At 38.0% G+C, this 22,077-nt stretch overlaps 5 protein-coding genes across 6 annotated transcripts; all 5 read right to left on the bottom strand.

The window, feature by feature from the left end:
- Positions 1–858: 858 nt before the first annotated feature.
- Positions 859–3,812, bottom strand: LOC113772392 (COBRA-like protein 10). Its single transcript, XM_027316983.1, has 3 exons — positions 3,197–3,812; positions 1,125–2,600; positions 859–1,028 (listed from the first exon to the last, which is right to left on the bottom strand). The coding sequence occupies exons 1-2, from the start codon at positions 3,810–3,812 to the stop codon at positions 1,186–1,188; spliced, it is 2,031 nt and encodes a 676-aa protein (XP_027172784.1). The 3' UTR covers positions 859–1,028; positions 1,125–1,185.
- A 2,189-nt stretch (positions 3,813–6,001) lies between these two features.
- On the bottom strand, positions 6,002–9,105 carry LOC113770520 (DDRGK domain-containing protein 1). Its single transcript, XM_027314998.1, has 9 exons — positions 8,943–9,105; positions 8,565–8,704; positions 8,269–8,374; positions 7,969–8,075; positions 7,562–7,663; positions 7,315–7,476; positions 6,969–7,025; positions 6,532–6,568; positions 6,002–6,403 (listed from the first exon to the last, which is right to left on the bottom strand). Exons 2-9 carry the CDS (start codon positions 8,688–8,690, stop codon positions 6,198–6,200), a joined length of 903 nt encoding a protein of 300 aa, XP_027170799.1. The 5' UTR covers positions 8,691–8,704; positions 8,943–9,105; the 3' UTR covers positions 6,002–6,197.
- Positions 9,106–10,054: 949 nt separating this feature from the next.
- LOC113770597 (pectinesterase 2.1-like) lies at positions 10,055–12,447 on the bottom strand. The gene is made up of 2 exons (XM_027315110.1): positions 11,259–12,447; positions 10,055–10,989 (listed from the first exon to the last, which is right to left on the bottom strand). Exons 1-2 carry the CDS (start codon positions 12,244–12,246, stop codon positions 10,298–10,300), a joined length of 1,680 nt encoding a protein of 559 aa, XP_027170911.1. The 5' UTR covers positions 12,247–12,447; the 3' UTR covers positions 10,055–10,297.
- A 1,831-nt stretch (positions 12,448–14,278) lies between these two features.
- Positions 14,279–16,425, bottom strand: LOC113770472 (thiamine thiazole synthase, chloroplastic). The gene is made up of 3 exons (XM_027314938.1): positions 15,924–16,425; positions 14,794–15,354; positions 14,279–14,631 (listed from the first exon to the last, which is right to left on the bottom strand). The coding sequence occupies exons 1-3, from the start codon at positions 16,284–16,286 to the stop codon at positions 14,470–14,472; spliced, it is 1,086 nt and encodes a 361-aa protein (XP_027170739.1). The 5' UTR covers positions 16,287–16,425; the 3' UTR covers positions 14,279–14,469.
- A 1,649-nt stretch (positions 16,426–18,074) lies between these two features.
- Positions 18,075–21,755, bottom strand: LOC113770262 (protein translation factor SUI1 homolog). 2 transcript variants are annotated; one of them, XM_027314679.1, is made up of 6 exons: positions 21,616–21,755; positions 20,530–20,611; positions 20,296–20,400; positions 18,863–19,068; positions 18,723–18,776; positions 18,075–18,395 (listed from the first exon to the last, which is right to left on the bottom strand). In XM_027314679.1, the coding sequence occupies exons 3-6, from the start codon at positions 20,330–20,332 to the stop codon at positions 18,351–18,353; spliced, it is 342 nt and encodes a 113-aa protein (XP_027170480.1). In that variant the 5' UTR covers positions 20,333–20,400; positions 20,530–20,611; positions 21,616–21,755; the 3' UTR covers positions 18,075–18,350. The 2 variants fall into 2 exon arrangements, with proteins under 2 accessions (XP_027170480.1, XP_027170479.1); XM_027314678.1 differs by lacking the exon at positions 20,530–20,611 and having other exon boundaries at positions 21,616–21,754.
- Positions 21,756–22,077: the final 322 nt, after the last annotated feature.

Here is a 22,077-nt window from a genome sequence, read left to right as displayed (position 1 = left end):
CGCCATCCCTAAATGTGGCCTCTCTAGTTTAAGAATATTTAATTGTACCTCAAAGGTTAATTAACAGCCTCAAATTAAATACTACTTAGTAGTAAAATTTAGACAAGAGCATCTAGATAAAATTTACTCCTACCTAACCTTCGAAAATGCAAACTGCGCGTAGAATTTTTTTTTTTTTTCCCTTATTCGTTTATGGGGTATGTGTTTCAACTTTTCTTGAAACATCAATTCTCTTGACAGGGGATGCAATATTTTTTCCCCCTCTTTCAAGAAGTCGCAAGCTTTCCAGGGACATCATACTCCATTTTCCGAACTGATACAATTATGATATTTGATTAAACAGGAATTGGGGCATCGATCAGGCTCATCTGTTCCTTTTTTCTGGAGAAAGTTGTTATTATACACGTAAAAAGTTACACAAGTATAAAATTTTGGTCGGTTTAGTATAGCTGTCTGTTCAACTAATTATTATTGGTTGGAAGCCCGTCCTACTATGGCTACTTTTTTTTTGGTTTTTTGTCAATCTGCTATGGCTACTACTGCTAAGTGATTTTGGGGACAAAGGGTGGGATATCAAGAGTTCTCTAATCAAACTTAAGAAAAGGTTACAAGTTGAATAAGGATTAGCTACTAAACACTCAACTGAGCGCAGGGGCTCAATTTGTTAATCTAACTTCAGTAAACTGTCGTCAATGACCAGGTGTGGACTGGACAATATTCGAAATTTCAAATCAATCAAGTTTTCAACAACTACTTTATGAGGTTGGGGATCCTATAGTAAAGGCCAACAACCCAAAAAAAAAAAAAAAAAAAGGAGAGATACTCTCAGCATCGAACTTGCTCAGAAAATATGCATGCCCATGTTTGTATACAATAGCTAGCAGCAGTATAATCGTCAAGCATTCAGTAACAATTTGAGATTTTCTGTCTAAACTTGTTACACCTTCATCTTCTTCATCTGCTATAGTTGGATAAAAATTCTTCTTCAGGCATCGCATCCTACCAAGCCCACATCATTGCTTCTAATACTGACAAAAAAAGAAAAAAGAGAACAGTACTAGATCAGTAATAACAAACACAAGCTAGTTAATTAACAAACGAGCTAGTTACAGAATATATAATACCCCTCTACTGTATTGGAGCAACATTGCTAGGGAAACTGTATAGTTGCTTCAGCATGAGCGATCAGAGATCAGCCAATAGCAGGAATGTTATGATCGCAATGAAAATGGCTGGCAAAAAGCTTAGTGTAGATCTACGCTTTCCATCTGATCTTTGCGGTAATCTTGTCGGAAGAGCACATTCTTCACCATTGAATATTACTTTTGTAGGGAATCCATCACCAGCAGCTATATTAAGGTGAGGTGTGTGTTTCTTGGAGAATGAAATCACTGATTGCTGTTTTCCGGGTACTCTTGGGCTAGTCGGGTGAGTTCCATTCACCTCTCCCACTAAGTAGTTCAATCCAGGTAAGCCCTGCATGAATATGATGTCATTGAGGTCAGGTAGTTTCGTGCCATTGAAGGAATAAACCTTTTCGTAACCAGGGTAAGCTTTCTTCATTTGGATGGCCGCGAACCAATTTGCGAAGATATTTTCCCCCCAATTGAAGAGGGTCATTCTTGCCGCAAACCCAGTGTTGTAATCTGAATCAATATGCCAGTTTATGCTCACGCCACAATTATCTGGACAAGGCAATTTTAACGGCAACTTGTGCTTCTTTAAATGAGCCCAAGCTTTTGCCGTGGCTGTTCGGTTAGTGAAAGGTACAAGTAAGGCTTCAGGAGGGAGAGTCAACGCCTGCGCATTTGCATCACAGCGAGATGTTTCTCCACATCCACAAGCGCAGGTGTTGCATGGAATAACGGAGTCAGCATAGTAAGCAGAGTAAGAAACACAGCACTTAGCTGCCTTAGTCTTGGGGCGAGTAATATTGCAAGTTACTTGCCAACTTGCAATTGCTGCTGTAGTTGAATCAAGTCCACTAGGGTCTGGGAATTCTGTGGGATCTACCCTGACTGGGGGGCCACATTTGTAAGTTGGATTTAGAACACCAGTGATATTCCAATTCTGGGGTGGGGTGATTGAAGTTTTGTTCTGAATATCAGGTGGAAGCTTGAAGACCTCAAGTTGGAAAATGGCTCTTGACTCCGTCTCATTCATAACCGATGGCAAAAGAGTCCCATTTTTGCAGCAATATGGCAACTTACCAACCTTATCATCATCCTTCTTCTCACGAGGTAAATCAGAAATGATCGGCCTACTACTGCAGCTCATGACAGTGCTGAAGTCGAAATCCTGATAATATTGTCCTTGGGGGCCATAAATACAATCATAAGGGTCCCTCTTGTGCGTGTAAGCTCCCTTCATCGAGTATATGAACTCATTTTTCATCCAATTCCAAGTCAAGTTCCAGTGATCCAGACGACCAAGCGGACTGTTGTTGTCGATAGTGACTTGTGCGAAGTACTTGTTTTGATAGGCTTGAAGAACATCGTATACCATATTAAGGTCACCGTATTGGCGAGGCGAAAATCTGGTTTTGATAATCTTTACTTTGAATTTCGGATCCCTCATGCAACATACACTCATGTAACTTCCTGCAAATGATATATACCAACAGGTAATTTTCCTGAGGGTACTTTTCTGTGCCCTCCTCATGACACCAAAAAAAAAAAGGAAAAAAAAGGTCGGTTTACTATCAATATTTTTCACAGGATATATATCAGTAATTATTTTGGCGAAAGTGTCAATTTTTGTACAAAAATTGTGTGCGCGCGCGCGCTTAAGGTAAGGAACTGTGTTGTTGAAAAATTTTCAGATTATCATGATTCGTAAAGCTTCAATAATTCTCCCTTAAATCAGTTTCAAAGGATTTCTACAGAAACACAATATACACGTTAACCTTTTGCACAGGCCAAAAATATATTTGCATGTCCTAGACTATGGAATACTCCATTTTTTTTATGAAATCAACAGATAGATTTTGCATGATTGGCTTCGAACTTGATCCCAAACATAACGTTCCAAATCAACCAATTTAAGTAAGGTAGTGTTTAACCAATTTCTTCTTAGCACATTTTGGTCATACAGCGATGATTCATCATAAGAAGTAGCAAATTTAGTCCGATGGATCTTATGAAAATTCATGTGAGATGGCAAGTTTTAACGAAATAGTATGAATCATAAGACATACCTTGGCGTTTTGCAGGAGGACACTTATAGCCATCATTTAACAATTTAATGTTCTTGGGCATAGGAGTACCCTTCTTCAACCCAAACATTGTTCCCTTGATTTGCACCTGAACCTGAATCTGAGTCGTATCCCCAGCAGTCTCAATGGCTGTCTTTAGATCTGTCATTGGATACCCTGCAAAAATCGTGCCATTTTTTCCCACTGAAACAGGCATCTCGGACTCGCCAACGAGAACTCCCCCATCAGTCGAAACCAATAGCTCATTATACTGAAAACCAACCTTAACCTGCCATGCTTTGAGCTCAACCGATCCTGTATTAATCAAACTTAAAATACTCGTGAATGAATATGCCTGCGCTGATGCATTTTTCACGTGTGGATATATCTTCTCTCGTCCGTCAAAAGAATATGAGAGATAGACACCATTGCAGGAATCCAGTCCTGGTGGCGGTGGTGCTGCAACACCATCGCCATCGCCATCGCCACTACTGTCACCCCCGAGGCCAAGGCCAAGACCATCTTGGGCCTCACATATCACCAGACCATGATAAAAAAGGATGAGGACAAGGTAAGCCACCACTACATTCCATGTTATTTTCATTCCTTTGCTTCTCATCTGTGTGTCTCAGGTTGAGATTGTTTTGAATTTTATATTCCTAAAGCGTCAAAAAGATTAAAGGTGCATGCGCTAACAATGAACGGAGAAGAGAAGAGAAAAGGAGCCAGGAGGCTATCGAGTAATTGGGAAGGGCTGGCAATGGCTGGGGTTAGGCCAGCATTCACCAGCCAAGGCCGGCGCAGAAGCTGATAGGTGAAAAAAAATGAAGCCAAATAGAGAAGACAACAATTTATGAGACGGTTAATTCGTTACCAAATGCAATGCCATCCATATAAAAGAACACTAGTCAATGAGAACAATTCAGAAGCATTCCCTTCCTCTAGTTTTTGCGTTCGATTCGGAGACCCCCAAACCAAACCAAAAAAAAAAAAAAAAAATGTTAAAAGAAGTACTAGTAGTTGTCTCTGTATGGTCAAAGCACGCATCAACTTCATTTGCGCACTTGCTGTCTTTCTCTTTTCAATCTCTCTTCTCGATGCTTACATGCTTGCCCTTCCTAACTGATCCAGACCATTTGGTCACTTTTCTTTATATTTTCTCGGGGTAATTTCATAAACCTTCCCTGAGGTTTTTTATAATTTCATTTAACACCCTTGAAGTTTTAAAAATATTCTCAGTTACCTCCCTTATTTTCAAATTTTTGTATCATTCTAAACTCAATTCAAATTATATGATCAAAATACTCATTTTAGGATAGAGAAAGTAATTTCTTTCCAAAAATACTCATTTTTGTATAATTTGAACTGGATTGAGAATGTTACAAAAATTTGAAAATAAGGGGGATAAATGACATTTTCAAAACTTTAAGAATGCTAAGTGAAATATCAAAAATTTTAGGGGAAATTTCTGAAATTATACCTATTTTCTCTCATCATCATTAGGGAGGGTGAATCGGCAATCCGAAATCTCCTATGATGTGGCGTAGATAACCACTTGTTATGTTGCGAACACAATAGCCTTTGACTGGTTGGTGATGTTGCCAGAGCAATAATTTTTGTGCCAAAAATAATTTTTAATAAAATACCAATTTTATCCTTAATTGCCAACTTCTAACTTTCACACAACTGCTATCGGCTCCACTACACTTGCCTTTCATTCCCCCCTATATTTGTCTGTAGAAATTATTTTAAGTGCTCCACAATTCCGTTCCCAACAACTGTCGCTGGCTAGCAGGAATCCCTAGTGAGAATTTGATAATTCAATACCACCAATGAATCAGCACAAAGAATTTTCAGATTTTCTAGAATAGCTCAATCAGAAGATCTCAACTTTTCTGGCTGCTCCTCCATCTCAATTATTCATCCATTTTTAAGTTATAAATCAGTGTTGATGCACAGAAATACAAAAGGGACTTTGGGATTCTTCTGTATCAGAACAAAAAGGGTTCATCTGGGACTCAATAGAGAGACCATTTGACAATGTCGACTAGATGGATGCTTTCATCAATTAAAACCTTGGTTCAAAATCATAAATCCATTTTGTTTCATATCAACCTCTATTATTTTTACTTCCAACTCGACCCAGATCACCAAGGCATAAGATGGAAGTGCTATTAGTGGGGACCCACGAAAATGAATAGGTGTATTGGTTGTTGACTGAAAGGGGCAGATATGGCATAATATGTAAAATTGCTTTGGCAAGAAAAAAATGGCTCTAGCAGCGTTGCCAACCTATCCCTGTTGCTGGATCTCAGCTTTTATTCTTCCCCAACTTGTTTCGTCTATCCCCCACGTACATCCTCCTTCCACGTCCCTAGATGCAGCACTCGATGAATTCTCAATACTTATTAATGCCCATGACCTATTAACTGGATTGCATATTTTCTGGTACAATTTTATGTGAAAGTTTAATCTTAGCAATGTAGAGATTTTCAGAACTTTCCTAACAAGTTGTGACTTTCTCCCTGAACGTATACAAAGTATCTATACTTGTCCAAGATCAAGAACAAGAAGAAGACTGTTTGCGAGGCCTCTTATCTAATTTAAATGGGCTTCCATCCATCACGAACCAAAAGCCACAAGGTTGCAATTCAATTCAGCAAAACAATCAAGTGTGTTAAAGGAAATCTGAGCTAAGCTCGGTAAGAGGAAGACAATATATATATATATATATATATTTTACAGCATTCTTTTGACACTTCGCACGTACATGCTATCCTCCCTCCCAAAAAAAAAAAAGGTGTCCAGTTTTTCCATCTCAACCAAGTATCTTAAATTCAAGAAGTGTACCTGAAACAAAAATAAGGCAATTCTCCTTTTCTTTTACCGTATAGGGTACATCAAACAAGAGAATTAGGGGAAAAAGGGACTGATAGATTAGAGAGCTATCCACAAAGTGAAGAAATTTAACTATTTCCTCACATCTATAGAGGGCATGGAAGTATCAAGCAACAGCTATCTCTTCTACACTGCTGATGTCATCCACAAACTGGGATTTTGGTTCCAAATCTATGAACTGGTTGGACTTGCTAGCTAAGTGGGATATGCCGACCCTACCCTCGCGCTTGATGTATTCAGCTACAGCATTCATCTCTTCTTGCGAGATATATATGTATTTGCCTCTATCATCCATGACTCCAGATAGTCTCCCTGAAACAAAATCATCACTACCAAACGATGTAGGAAGGTGGGAAAGAATGGCAGGACTATTTACTCCTTAATCAACCATTAAATGCAGCTAATAGACACTCTTATGAGAAAAAGGAGGGAAAGCATACCCATATCTTCTAGCGAGGTGATCCGGTTAATACAGTCCTATACCAAATAAAACTCATCAGAAGATGAGGAAACAAGTTAAAACACGTTAGGATGCACGCTAAGAAATTCTCAAAGTGCCTTTCGATAATTAGACTTAAATATATTCACATTAGAGGTCTTACCCATAAAATAATCTTAGACTATTGGTACATTATGATTTCTCACAATTAACAGTTCAATTGTCTTCAAGAACTATGAGGCATCAGATTTAAATTAATATAAAATAGCGATTAACTCGTTTTCCATTTTCCCCTTTTAATGTGATTGGCCAATGCTCAGTTAGTTCATCTTGGACAAGCAAGTGAAGTAGTTCCTTAAGTTAGCAGATCAGATTCCTATCCCTGCTATTATAATACAGGTAAAACAGATAGGTTGACGAAAAGTGCACAGGCCCTACCTGGGTCCGTAATTTGAACTCTGCGGCAAGATCTTCCAATGGAATGCATTTATGATTCTGCAAAATGAGAGAGAAGGATGAGAAAACAGCATTCTTTCAGTCTTTCTCTAAATTCTACATTGCATGTGCCTTTAGAAATTCCTTTCGACTTATTTTTTGAAACAGTAAACTGATTCACTTCCAATAGCAAACAACTCTAACATTCACTGATTCAAATAAAACAGAAAACTATTTTACCATACAAGCTTCCTATATTACAAGGCCAATACTCCAAGTCAATACTACAGGAGCAGCACGAATCAAATGATAAAAGAATCCAACAATATTGTATTGCACTAGGAAGTACCTTGATGTAATCCACAAAACCAGAGAGTAGGTCTTGGCCTCCATCTTGGACTTCATTTGCTGTAGTACCTTCTGCATCAACTGAGAATTCCCCTTTCCATTTTTCGAATTCTAATGCAGCAGCTTCTTCCTCCTTGGCTTTGCGAGCTCTGGCTTCTTCTTCCTGGATAGACAATGTTCAGGTACTTCAACAGATAAGACAACATTTATCCACTTCTTACAGTCCCACATAGTATCAATCAACCAACCAGCTTAAGCTCTTGCGCTTCTCGTTCCTCATCCTTCCTCCTCCTCATTTCTTCGTAATGATCTTGTTTGGTCCGTCTTGACTCACGTGCAGCCTCGTCAGCCTTCAAAAAGAATGATTTTCAGAATTCACTAGTTCATATTAAAGTACTAACATGACAGAAAATATAAAAGAACACAGTAGCAGAGCAATTAATTAGAAAATCCTTAAAATGCCATTCTATGATGCATTCCCAAGTTCCAATCAATCAAAGACACACTTTAATTCACAAGGAAGATGCCTAATAAATCATTTACATGTTTTCCACATAAAACTAGTCAACAGAAAGCAAATGCATCATAGCAAAGTAGAGAAATGTTGAATTGTTCGCTGAAGATACTTCAAGTGGAAAGGAGAAACTTATTGCACCTGTCTCTGTGCTTCTCTTTCCTGCCGCTTCTTTTCCTTTTTCTTCGACACTTTAGCAGGATAGTATTCATTTCCATCAGCTTCTTCATCACTTTCATCAACAGCTTCTGCATCCACATGTATCAAATAGCCACTTCAAACTACTTTGATAAACAGTCCAACATACTATCCAACTTTCTCTCTTTCTTTTTTTTTTTTCATTTCCTTTGGAGAGAAAAAAAGAGAGGGGGGGGGGGGGTGTGCTGGGGCTACATCGACAATATTCTCCAACATAATCCTATAAAACGAACAATAGGAAACCTTCTACAGTAGCTCCGGCTGACGATGAGCTGGCACCAGAAGCAGCAGGTCTTCGCCGCATCCGCCGAGCTCCACTACCCCTCACTACTGTTTCCCTTTGCCTAACCTAAAAATTATACACCATCCCGCCAAATTACAAAATAATTATATGATTAAATAAAATTAAGCCAAAATCAGCGACCAGCACGTCATTAATTCAACCGTACAGATACTAGCAATCAAGCTAACAACAACGAAAAAAATTTTAATATTAAGAAATAAAAACTACTGAATATATTCTGTAAGCTAATAAAAACCTGAGGTTCCTCCTCCTCTCGAGGTTGATCAGGAGACCGAGAATCAAGTCGGCGTTTCCATAGATACAGCGGTACTAAAGCAAACACCAGAAGCATCGACAGAATTGCAATAAATATATCCTCCATTTTTCCAACTATTTCTGCAAATAATTCATCGTAAGTACCAAAAGCAAAACATTGCGATAATGCTCATAGGAAACTGAAATCACCTATGTAGTTTTCGTGCAAATCGATGATCAATAAAAAAAAAAAAATTTAGGGTCAAAGATTGGGAATTTAATCACGTAATTTGAGAATTCAGCGCAGCAATTAAAACCACTGAAGTATGAGTAAAGATAAAAAAACAAAGCTAAGAAACCTTTTTTTCCCTTTAATTACCTTAGAAAACTGAAGATCTAGGGTCGAAAAAGGGGGAAAATTCCTTCAAATGATCAATTTCGGGGTTTTAAGAGGGAAAAAGGTTTGCGTTTTCTTCCTGCTTATGTGTAATTTGTGAACGACGCATTTGGGACTATGTCGTTTGAAAGTGATCGGTGTCGTATCTCAGATTTCGACTGGAAGAAAGAAGCCGCGACTGGCCCTCTCTGTTAGGCCCTATCAAATGGGTCTCGTGAGTGGGCTTTGAGAAGCTCTGCCGGACCCAAAGAAAAATCCCACTCGTCCGCCTGGATTTGGCTCGCCGAAAAGATGATACGGCCCCAAATTTTGAAAAAAAAAATATATATATATATATATATCTTAAAATTTTTTAAGGGAAAAGAATAAATATATATAGTTGCTTGCTGCAATTAAAAAGCTAATGCGTTATGACAAAACTATAGTGAACAATATTTCATCAAATTATGTCAAGCTTAGGTATAAAAAATTTAGGATTAATTTTCTTGCATACACTATTCGGTTTGAATCTATGACAATTATTCTTAATTTAAATTTTAGTTATGTATCATGTATCCAAATTTGATAGTGTATATATTATCAGTGTATAGACAATTAATTTAAATAGTTATTATATAGATATGTAATTATATCAAATGAGCGGAATCATGTCCGATTCGAGTCCATCTCTTTTTATATTAGACCCAATTTAATTCGCATGAAGCTCAATGTCTCAATATTTTCAAATCAAAAAGTCAGAGCACATTATTGGCTTTTTTTTTTTCAAACTATTGCCGATCGTAGCTATGAATTTGAAAATTCAAGATTTTATAGTCTTAGTTGAAATGTGTTTTTTTTTTTTTTGATAATGAAAATCCCATTCATTGCAAATCAACAAGAGCAGCATCAGCAACTGGCTTGGGGAAGTCTACAAACCAGACATGGCTTCCCTCAAAGGATAACGAAAACTTAGCCATAATGTGGGCAGGGACATTATTGGTCTTAGTTGAAATGTTCATCCATGATCTATCCATGATATATCCAAAAAGCAGTACAATTCTCCGTACAAACCATTAAGAGCCAACTTTGGTGAGGTACTTCTGCTCATGAAAAGCTATAAAATTTGACCTCCATAAAAGTACGTTTGAGCTCAAGTGAGGAATGGAAGAGGTTAGTTCCTCCTGGAATCTTACTAATCACTTTTATTTCTTCCAACCAGAAGCGCGATGAAGAGGAGGAATACACAGTCCAAATCTACTAAATCGGCATGAAATTATAAGGTTGTAGATCAAGCCTCAGTGATACTCAATTATATTTGCTAAATATTGTTTTAACTTGACTGATTATGATATGCTAATCTAAAGTCCTTCTGTGTAAGCAACCCCAGTAGATGGCAGCCATTCACCTCCTTGTACAAGTCCAGCAACTGTGAACTTCATAGCCTCAGACGGGTCAGTAATCACATGAAATCCTGTCCAGTTTACTCTCTTGCTAGTGCCTGCACCTGGTCCTCTGTTCATATACTCCCCAAAATACAATGTCTTCAGTGCAAAGTCTCCGCTCCATACTGACCAGCCTGCTGGATCAATTTCATCACCAATGTATGATTCTAGGACAGCAACTCTAGCATATTCCTTCCATGGCCTGCCGAGATATGTAGGAAATGAAGATTTCACTGGTTCAAGGTCTTGACTTGCTATGATTTCACAATTCTGGATTGATGTCCCCGTGTTCTGATTTGGGTCGATCCTCCCCTGTGCAGTAACCATGTTCTTCTGGTCTTTCATGGGCAATCGTGGGACAAGTGTGCAGTTTTGCAATACTACTGCTGCATTGCCAAAGATGAAGTCGATTGTTCCGGTAACGTAGCAATCCCTGTAGAATTGTCTGAGAGAATGGCTGTATAGGGTGTCTTGATAAGCATCAATTCGACAGCGGTTTATGACGGATTGATCTGCCCCAACACGAAGTGCTACTGCTTGATGCTTCTCTGGTCCTGCTGTGTTCTGGATGCAAAGGTCTTGCAGGATGAGTCCATCACCAACAGCAGCTGCCAGTAAAACGTGAGATCCATATTCTTTCATTTTCTTGGTCAAATATTCAATTATGAATTCGTTATAAATAATCACTAAATTTTCAGCAGAATCTTCTTTTGGTACCTTGGGGAAACTCATGAGAGTTCAATTATAACAGATTCACTAATCCAGCTCTAGTAGGTTAGTAGAAGTGGCATCAAGTTCAATAACCAGTTACAAGACACTACAAGTCTCAATTTTGAGCAAAAAGGGTACTAGCTATTAGCAGAAACATATCACTTACCAAGAGTGGCAGATTTGAAAGTTGTAGATCCATCAACAACATTGAGGCTACCACTGACAACAGTCAAGTCCATACCATCACCAACAATCATCAGATTCTTTTTCTTCTTGGTCACTTCGACATTCTCTACGTAAGTTCCCTTCTTCACATAGATCACATACCGTTTCTTGCTTTTATCAGGTGCAGCTGCAACTGCTTCCGCAATGGTCTTGTAATCTCCTGTCCCATCTCGTGCCACCACAGCATCAGCTTTGATATCCTCAGCTGATTTCTCCAACAGTTTCCTGTCCCTCAATGTCAGCCATGATGGCACCTTCCCCTTCAAGGGCTGCAGCATTTCTTCCTCATTTGGAGCTGTATGAACTGCCGCAAGCATGGCTAAAGATGCCCTTGCTCTTGAAATTAAGTCTTGAACGACTTCCCCCATTAATTTTCTCCCTGAAATATTAAGCCCATCAAAACAGGTAACATGGTTAGTGAGCGCACCACTGAGCCATGTTTGCACATTGAGATATGATATCCTAGTGGTACTGCTGCCTAGAGCCATCATTGAGTCAGTAATACGATCAACGGACAGATCAAGTAGCTCTAGGCAGTCCTCCAAGGCCCCTTGCTCATCTTGATCATTGATCTGATTCATGATTTTCTCCGTCTCCAGAATTGCATGGTTCATGCGATGAACATACTTCTTCAAGAATTTCTCGAGAAGAATTGGCCCATTTTGTTGTGCCACACCATCAGGGACTACTTCCGAGACAAATGCTAAACATTCTTGGGGATCATGGGACTGGTGGCATATATTTGGAGAGAGTGATGATAGATCAGAGTGGCTGCTACTGCTATATCCGATTAAATGTGGATTAAGACGATTAGTAGAAAAGATCACTAATGCAGTAACTACGCATATTGCGATGACAAAGTAGAAGGTTTTGCAGTTTGTTATCGTCCTGTTAGTAGGATTCAACAGAGGATGGTAGGCAGAAGTCATGGGGTCTCTCTACTATCTATGATAGTGTGATTCAACTTGGTAGGTAGCTTGGAGCTTCTTGCCTCTGGCTATATAGCTAGAGAACTGCTACTATGAATATACTGATGGAAATCGCTAGAGATGTGCCAAAGACCAGCTAAATTTTTTCCACATCGTGCCATCCCTGAAACCTTTCGGAAGACAAATATGCCAAGGGATAGACAATTTTTCCATTCTCTCGGCTTTAATTAGGAAAATTTCACCTCAGAAACAAAAAAAAAAAAAGAATCTGCCAGAGCACTCTCATGAAAATGACTAGTGGAAAGAAACACCCGACAAAGGTTGATGAATTGATTACTTGAATCACGATATATATATAATATTCGTTAAGTTTCACAGTAATCAGCGCCAAATGCATTATTAATTGCCATTACAGAGTAGCGGAGTATATGCGCTATGATAACTCACTGAACGGTAAAGCGGGGAATATTTCAGTTCATAGGGTACATACCCACCTTTAATTGCTGATTAAAAAGTAGCTGATCATATTTCAAGACTAGATTATTATTATTATTATTATATAAAGAAATTGCGACTTAGGCTCCACCATCATGATCAATCCCCAGGAGAATCCATTCTAGGTGTAGGACGCATACCAACTTTAAGGAAAAGCTCTTGTTGGGTTTTGAAAAAATTGGAAAGCACTTGATTGATGGTGATAATGATGAAGAAAAACATGGGAACACTTTACTTTTATTGTGGTTGGTAGGACGATCAGGTGATAAGGTTGAAAATCAGTATTGCTCTTTCTCTTTGTCCTTCTACAGTTGTATTCCATTTCAAAAATGCATCCATTTTAATTAATTACAATTAATTATCTATGTTCCAAATGGCAACTCAAGAAAGGTAAAAGCTAACCGGAATGCATGTTTACTCACGCCAACAGTCAAAACATGGTTAAATAGTACTACTATGAATTACATTGCCTTAAACAAAGAACACACTTAAACTCAGGATTATTGGTGCAATGAAAACGTCAATGCGCCATTTAGTTTGTTCCCCCCACCATCCCCCGTTCGTGGATTAAACGCAAGAAACTGTAGATCATTTTGACCAAATGCATGCCGCTCTTTGAAATCAATATGATGAATTCGGCCGGCAAGGGACGCTGGAACTGGATCCCACCTTCAATTTTTTCGACTCGCTGTACCTCCCGAGTATAATCACCCCGAAAACCAGTGTTGCTAGACCCGAATCGGATCGATCAGTCTGATTGGTTCGACCGTGGACCGATTTTCTTTTCAAACTGGTTTATAACGCAAAACCAAAAGTAGATTAAAGCAATGATCCCATTCGACTGATTAACCCGATTTTCAAACTTTTCTTTTTTGTTTTTTTCAAACATAATTCGAGTTACTTAAATTATAACACTTTCATTTATTGATAGAAATAGGAACACCGCCCACTTAGTATAAATATCAAAATCACTCGCTTTTCTGAATAATTTCTAAATCAAAATATTTTCATCTCTATAATCTTATCAATTTAGTATCACTGATTCCAACTTGTATTAACTTGTTTCAATTTAGTTTTTCATGTAATTTTAAAGAATAGACATATTTTATTCATGAATTTATATTTTTATATATAATTATTAGATGTATATTTAATTGCAAGTCTAATACTTTCGAAATATTTCGTATGATTGGCTTATTGAAACTAACAAGATAATTTCAATATTTTTGAAACTCATAAAAATATTTTAAAAATTATGACATAATGATGACGTCAATGAATTTTCGAAAACAGTTCAACCAATCCGACCAATTGACCCCAAATGGTCAATCCGTTTGTATTTGGGGTCAATCCGTTTGTTTAGCCGAGTCACTATCCGATTCAAGTCTAACAACATTGTCAAAAACTTTAAATTTTTCTTTGGTTCCTAAATTCGAAATTTTCAAGATTTCCTTTGGAACATAAAATTTCAACCTACAGAAAGTCGAAATTGAAGAGGGATGAAAAAATAAAAGGGACCATGAAAACACAACGATTAAGAACTGCGAAACTCCAAGACCACTTTTTCACACACAACTTTCAGCTACATTGATAATCATCACGTCTATAGTCCCAGAAAATTATTCATTCGTTTGTAAGTTGCAAATCTACAAACCCATCGCTCTTATTTATATACATTACTACCTCTTGTTTTCATTCATACATCTTTAGTTCTCTAGTGTTCTACACTCAGGCGTCCACGGTCTCCGAAGCATCAGCAGCAGCAAGGATTAGCTCAGGGTGAATACTTCCCGCATATGTTCCATCTAATGCGTTAGGCAATCCCAGGGACCTCAATGCAAGATGAGCCGCCTTCTGCCCTGATATCATCATGGCTCCGAATGTTGGCCCCTGAATCATCACAATGAACTTAATTATGTATTGTAAACCTTCCATTGAAGGCCAAATTACTCATCACTCTCATAAAGACTAGAAAACAATGATGCTTCATCAAAGTTTGAATTTTGATCCAGTTATGCTTGATTTATTGTAAAATGACCAAGATTTACATACCATTCTTGGTGCTCCATCAATCTCAGCAACTTCCATACCAGTGACAATCATCCCGGGCACAATTTCTCTTGTGAGCCTCACAATTGCATCCTCAGCTGCATTCATGTCCAACGCTTTCATGCCAGGGACATTTTCAATCATGCCAATACTCTTGAGCCTCTTAACACCAGTAGCACCAAAAGGGCCATCATGCCCACAAGAACTCACCACAACCTTAGCCTCCACAACATTAGGATCCATACAAGACTGTGTGTCATGGTTCATGGAAACCAGAGCCCAATTGGTAACCACACCCCCAACTCTACTCCCCTTCACTATCAAGTCCTCTGCTGCAACAGCATTGAAGAGCTTCACATTTGGCCTAGCCAAAAGTTTGCTCATGATGGTTGAAGTGAACAAAGCTGCATGTTTGATCACAACGTAATTGTCTTGTTCATCGTAGTCAACACCAAGCTCATCAAGGAAAAGATGTGCCGGCTTCCGGACAACCATAGCTGAAAAGAGTTGTCCGCCTAGCCATGCACCACCACCAGGGCTCACGGATTGCTCAATTATAGCCACCTAAATGTACAGAAGAGAACAAGGACATTAACAAACCAAGATCTGCTTGTAAAGATAATTAATCTAGCTAGAAAAATACATAATTTTCGAACAGAAATATCTGGGACCATATCTTTTTTTGATATATACGCAATTGCATAGAACCCATGCAAAATTATACAAAGAACAACCCTGCACATGTTTTGGACAAACACTAAAATTCCGTTTTAGTCAAAGGAACATTTTCGTTTTTTCCTTTCCTAGTAATATTTTCCACTTGCACAACTGAATCAGAGAATTTAAAAAGTTGGCAAAAATCCTACTGCCATATGCTAATTTTAATAAAGTAACGAAATGATTATGAGAAAACTAGGATTTAACTCAAAAGCCAAAGTCCCACTAGGATAGTAGGACGACGAAACTGAAGGAGCATTAAGTGCTTATGAGATAATCTCAAAATTGCAACTTGTATCCGATGAATGATATAAATGAGCACAAATAGCCCAAGATGGAGATAAATCTTGATTAACAAAGAGGGATATTATGGGAGGTTAACTTTATACGCAAAGGAGAAGAGATGATGAACACACCTGGACAGAAGGATTCTTGCTGAGTTCATAAGCGCAAGAAAGTCCAGCAGATCCAGCACCAACAATGACAACATCAGTGTCAGCATAGGTGATCATGTCCATCATGTACCTGCGAGTCATCTCACGAGAAACGATGGATTCTTTGATGGGATCAAACGTAAAAGATTGGAGATCATAGGGGGGAGTAGCCGAGGCAGACATGGAGATAGAGGAGGAATTTTGCGGGGTTGATTTAATTGGCTGAAGATGAGGAGATGAAGATACAGGTAGTCCATGGAAGGATGATCGGGAATTCCCAAAGAGACTTGTTCTAGGCTTGGATGAAAGAGTGGAGGTGAAGGTTGCTGTTGCCATGCTTGCCATGGATTCACACAAAACTGGAAGCCTGAATTTATCCCAAGCAAAAACCCTGCCTGCCTGCACTATAGTTTGAGGCTTTTGAGTTTTGAGTGAGGATCACTTTTTGTCTATATCGCCTGCGGGAAGATAGGCGGCTAGGATTCGTTTGGATTGGTATTATTTGGAGTTTCTCTAGAAAATTAACTGTAGCAAACTAGCGATGGATCTGTTGTCAAAAAAATATATAAATATATATATATCGTAGCAATTTTACGTATATAAAATTAGAGGGTGATTGAATAATATATGCATGAAAAATGTAAGAATTTTTTGGAAAAGATGCAATCTTGACAAGGTCGCCCTGAACAGAACAAATACACTTTGCGAAATAATTGATGTATGGAATGATGTAGTAATGAATATTTGAGGGTTTTTTTAATGGTTTAAAAAACGAATTACGTAAAAAATAAAAATAGTGTGCTCTCACATCACAAGTGGATTCATAGAACGTAGCCATTTCAGTCCAACACGTAGTAAGTTTATGTAATTTAGGTAAACTAAAAAATTATTTTGCTGGTTGAAATGCTTTGAAATGTATATCTGACGTGGAAGAAAAATGCAACTGGTGAGTAGAGTAGACTGTAGAGTGGCTTGGCGTAGGAACTCCTGGAAGTGGTAGGTAGACACGTCACTATCTCTGTGCTTGGATTTTGTCCTTTTTTGCATGCATCACGTGACACTGATTTGCTGTCAATTTCTCGTGAGGGCTTTTTTTTTTTTTTTTTTTTTACCCCAAAGATGTCTTCTCGTGACGTTCAAGCACGCACTAAAGTTAATCAAAGTAAAAGATTATAGAAATATTTTATGCTTTTAGAGTCGTGATCCAAATTCCAAAAACAATTGAATCTAGCGTTGATATAATCTACAGTTGCGTCCGCAATTACGGAGATCCTTCATCCGCTGGGAACTTTCACTTTTTTTTTCTGATGACCTAAAACTGTGCTTTTAAAAAGCATAGCATTTGCCACAAGGTTAGAAAACATGGCTTACTATCCTTTTTGTCTTTAAAACTTTTTTGTTATATTCACTCTTCGCCCGTCAACATGGGCTCTGTTTGGATTGTAAATTATTTGAGATATTTTTACTGTAACATTTTTTATGATGTGATGTATGTGAGATAAAAAAGCAATTGAAAAGATAAAAAAATGTGTTGAAAATTGTAATGATGACGTAAGCAAATAAATTTTGACAAATAATCCTCAATCCAAATAAACCCCATGGTATGTCAAGGTAACAAGCCCAAACACCTTTCAAAACAAGAAGATGACGCAAAATTACACATTTGTGTTCGGTCCCGAAAGGAAGCATGACCAAAATTGAGCTTCTCTCACCTTGCCAACGTTTTCCATTTTAATCGCTTTTTTATTGGGTCGACCTCGCTCCACATCGCCTTACCCATATGCCATCATTGATGATTAAGAAACTGGCTGGACTAAACCAACTCGATACTTTATTGGCTATTCTTCATTCTCGTTGCATTTTTGTTGTCGGGAAGTGGTACTTGTGAATCCGATCACCATATTCATTACGCCAGAGTGTGAGGTTTCAACGCAATTCAGCCATTTTTGTGGATGGGGAACAAAATAATTATACCCTCACGTCCATGGGGAAATTTAAAAACAGAAATGCCCTTTTCTTTTATTTGGTTCGGAACAAGAAATACTTCCAAAAGTAGCTTCAACACATCAATGTCATCCTTGCAAGGACCAAACTTACACAAGTAAATTGTCCATCAGTACTCGAACAGGCAACGAGGTGAGGTGAGTTTCTTTCCACCCACGTAATAGCAGATTATGGAGTATCAGAAACCAAGACAAAGACAAGACTGAATGATGTTTGCCAGGCACAAGTCACAATTATTTAGCATAAACCTCGGAAATAAGAAGCATCCCATCACAACAGCACACACTGCATACATATCTAACCACACCATAAAATTTTTCAAAGTTTACAATAGCATATCAGATAACTACTATACGCTGGCACTGACACCAGATGAATGCACACTGTCTCACTTGCTGTTGGCAGTTAAAAACCATGAATCTTTATGTGTTCCTTCTTTACGATCCCAGCCTGTTCCAAGAAAGAAAACATCACAACTTTATCCGTGTTCAAAACTTCAATAAACTACAAGATCACAAGTTGTTATATGCTCTGTTGAGCCTAAAGGCCATAAAATTCAAAAAGACAAAAGTCAGCTGGAGTGTAGAAAAATGACCCTCAAAAGAGCTGGAAAAGGAAGAAATCATATGCCCACCAACCCAACAAAGTTGCTCCGAGTCATAGGCACTAGCATAAACAAATCAATAACCTACGGGGAATGAAAAGATAACAAGGGGGGAAGAAGAAGAGGCGAACGAAAATGGCACAAATTAAATGCTTAGGCTTTGGAAAGACCACCTGAACAAGGAAGCTTGAAACATTCTTACGCTGATCCCCTTGGAGTTGAATGACCTTCAAAATAACGAGAAAATTTACAGATTAGAAGAAATATCCGGTTAAAAGCCACATCTATCCTATGCAGTGTCAATGAAACAGACCTGGCCTAGTTCTGGGTCTTGGACAACAGTACCATTGCAGCAAAACTCTTTCTTGAGGTCCTTCAGGATTTTATTGTAACTGAACTCTTTCTTCAACCCTTGCACAGTAGTCAGGCTTTTCCTACCATTACGTTGTTGGATACGGATATGCACATAATCCTTTGACCCATCACCCGAGTTATCAGCATTGGCCTCAGCAAAAGGGTCTAAAAAAGCACCACATAAATTATGTCAACAGCATAGCAAGGCAGAAAGGAAGAATTCTAGATTTCCTTGCCCAAAGTTTATTTAGTGGCAACTATAGCTGGCAATTATACCCAAAACCCAACAATCCACCCAACCCACCCACTAATTTGAGAGGTTGGATTGAGTAAGTTGGATTTTGGGTTAATTTTGGGTTGGGTAATAAAAATCCATATATATTTTGGGCGGTTTGGATATTTGTGTTGGGCACCCATTACCCAACTTAAGTTAAAAAACAAATTAACAAATTAAAATCAAGAAACAAAAAAAAATGACCAGCCTTGTTGGATCAAGCAAAACATACGCTGGCCAAGTTGTCCAAAATCTGCCAAATTAGCTATTCCGGACACTCACAGAACTCCAAAAGCTGTTACGGTCCAAATTCATTACATGGTCGCTGGGCTTCATTTGGCTAATTTGTCCGGAATAGCTAATAGTTCATGAATTTGGCAGATTTCTTAGAAATATGTCCGGAATAGCTAATGCTAAATCAAGTAACAAGACTTAGAAAATTGTATATTGGTATGCCATTTTTCATGCTATATCCAACTTGAACCAAAATTGTTGCTTCGGTCTCTTAGTTTGGACCAAAGTTATACCCAATTTGAAAATCCTTACTTGTAAAAAAAATAGTGAGTTCATCCAAGTAGTTTAAATAGTTAGTATGTGTGTATTTGTGAAAGTATATTAGTGTGTATTGTAATGTGTTTGTATGTGTAAAAATAACGTATTTCAAAAGAGTTTAAGAAGTGAGTGTGTGTGTCTATGAGTGTTTTAGTGTGTAAAAATATGTCTATCTATGTGAAAATGTGTTTTTGTGTGAAAATTTTTTTTGTATGTGAAAATGTATTTGAGAGAGTTTATGTATCAAAATCTATTAATTAATATATTGGGTCATGGGTTTGAAATAACCCGATATGACCCAACCCAAAATTAACCCAATCTAAAATTGGGCGGATTGGGTGTCACCCATTTAAATGAAAACCCAATATCAATCCGCCCAAAAACCGTCCAACCCGCCCAATTGCCAAGTATAGTGGCAACACATGGGCAGCTTTTCTATTGTACCATATCATCTGTTTTTAACTTATATACAGCTACTGCCTTGTTGCTTATGTACCAGAAACAACACAACAGGATCAGAAAAGTAATTGTGTTTTTAAAGAAACGAAAATAAAGGTGCAACATACCAAAAGCAGCTGGAGTCTGGAGATCGAATTCAGACATGAAACTTTGCTAACAGATAAAAGATGCAAGCGACACAAAAGATCTGCACGGAACTAATGTGCTCAGACCTACATGAGAGGATAAGTGATACCATCAGCCAATAGTCAAAAGGACTAACTTCAATGCAATAACAAAAGCCAGATAAGTAAAGTAAATAATTTCAGATTCAATTTCCAGATTCCAAATATGAAACTTACAACACGTAACAAGCTGTTTGGTGAGAAGATGAATTTATGGAATTTCCCCCATTTCATATCAGATTCCTGTAACTTGTGTTCTCTTTAATTAGAAAGTGAAAACAGAATTAGTAAAACGAAGGGTGGATAGAAATCTCAAACTAATTACCCTTTCTTATTTACTTATATCTTGACAAATCGATCAACAACCTTAAACCTACCACCCACAAGATAAACAAATACAACCAAGATGAGGATGCTAGAAAGTTTACATTGAAAACACCCAGTAGTAAACAAAAAACCTATGATACTCATAGGGTATCCAAGAGGCATACATATTCAAACACCGAAATCCAGAGGGTGAGGCCAAAGATCATGTAAAGAAAATCCACCAAGGGAATCCTTAATCAGTATTCATTTACTTAGTAGCAGAAAACGAGAGATCAAAAGGAAAGCTGTAAGCTTTCATCCAACTTTACATCTACATCAGCAAATAACAAATCTTTTTGGCAATTAGCACTCTTAAATAAACGATTTTAAAACCTAATTCTCTCAAATAATCTTCCGAGATGATAACCAAGTCTGAAAAGCAGGAATTTTTCCAACAATTATCATTGATCAAACCTTTTACGAGCCTGATCATTCAAATAAAGGGAAAAAAATAACCCAGATTACATAGTAAATCATGCAAAACAGACAACCTTGAACTTCTTTAAGGGTTCTTCCAAAATCCTACTGAAACTCTGCAAACGACAAATCTTTAGACCAATCGTGGCCAAAGAAACCGTTTTAAGCCATAAATGAAATTTTGAATTCTTACGATTATCAAAGAAAACAGTTGTAGATTCTAGTTCTTCAGGAGAAAAGTAGCCCAAAAGCACAAATTAGCCAAACAACCCAATTCTAGCTACCAAAATAACAATTTTATAAACAAGAAAAAGAAACCCATCGCAAAAAAAAAAAAACAAAATAATAACAAGAAGGTCAAAAAACTAATACGAGACACATAAGGGAAAAAAAAAATCAGACCTTTAACAGATAAGAGACCATAAAAGGGGTTGAAATTGCATGGATCTAAGAAGATCAGAAGAGGGCAGGAGTAGATACCTGATCCAGAAAATTGGGGTTCGGGTCGGGTATGATCAAGGAAATCGAAGCAAACCCCAAAGTAATCCGGACGAGGGTCTGAGCTGATAGAGGAAAAGCGATAAAGTCAGTGCACAGGAGAAAAAGAAAAAAGGCCGGGGGATGGATCTGGAAGACTATAAAGGCTTATTCTGGTGGGCCCCCACGTTGTTAAAAGTCAGGTCGGTCGCATACCAGCCATCCATCCATCCAAGGTTTAGAGGCAACGAGATTCATGCCCTCTTCTAACCACTGGGCCAATGGCTCAGTGGCCACCAGGGAGGGGTTTAAGTCCCTTCTTGAGCTGTAACACTCCCTTAATTTAGTTGGATCTGTATATTCACTAGTCTCCTATCACAGTCTTTTTAGGCTCCTACTCCTCCTAGATTAGGATAGAGTAGATTATACACATATATCGTTGCTGACAAAAAAAAAAAATTCATG

Source organism: Coffea eugenioides, chromosome 5 (genome assembly GCF_003713205.1).
Source record: "Coffea eugenioides isolate CCC68of chromosome 5, Ceug_1.0, whole genome shotgun sequence".
NCBI classification, from domain to species: domain Eukaryota; kingdom Viridiplantae; phylum Streptophyta; class Magnoliopsida; order Gentianales; family Rubiaceae; genus Coffea; species Coffea eugenioides.
This window is presented reverse-complemented; position numbering and strand designations above follow the sequence as displayed.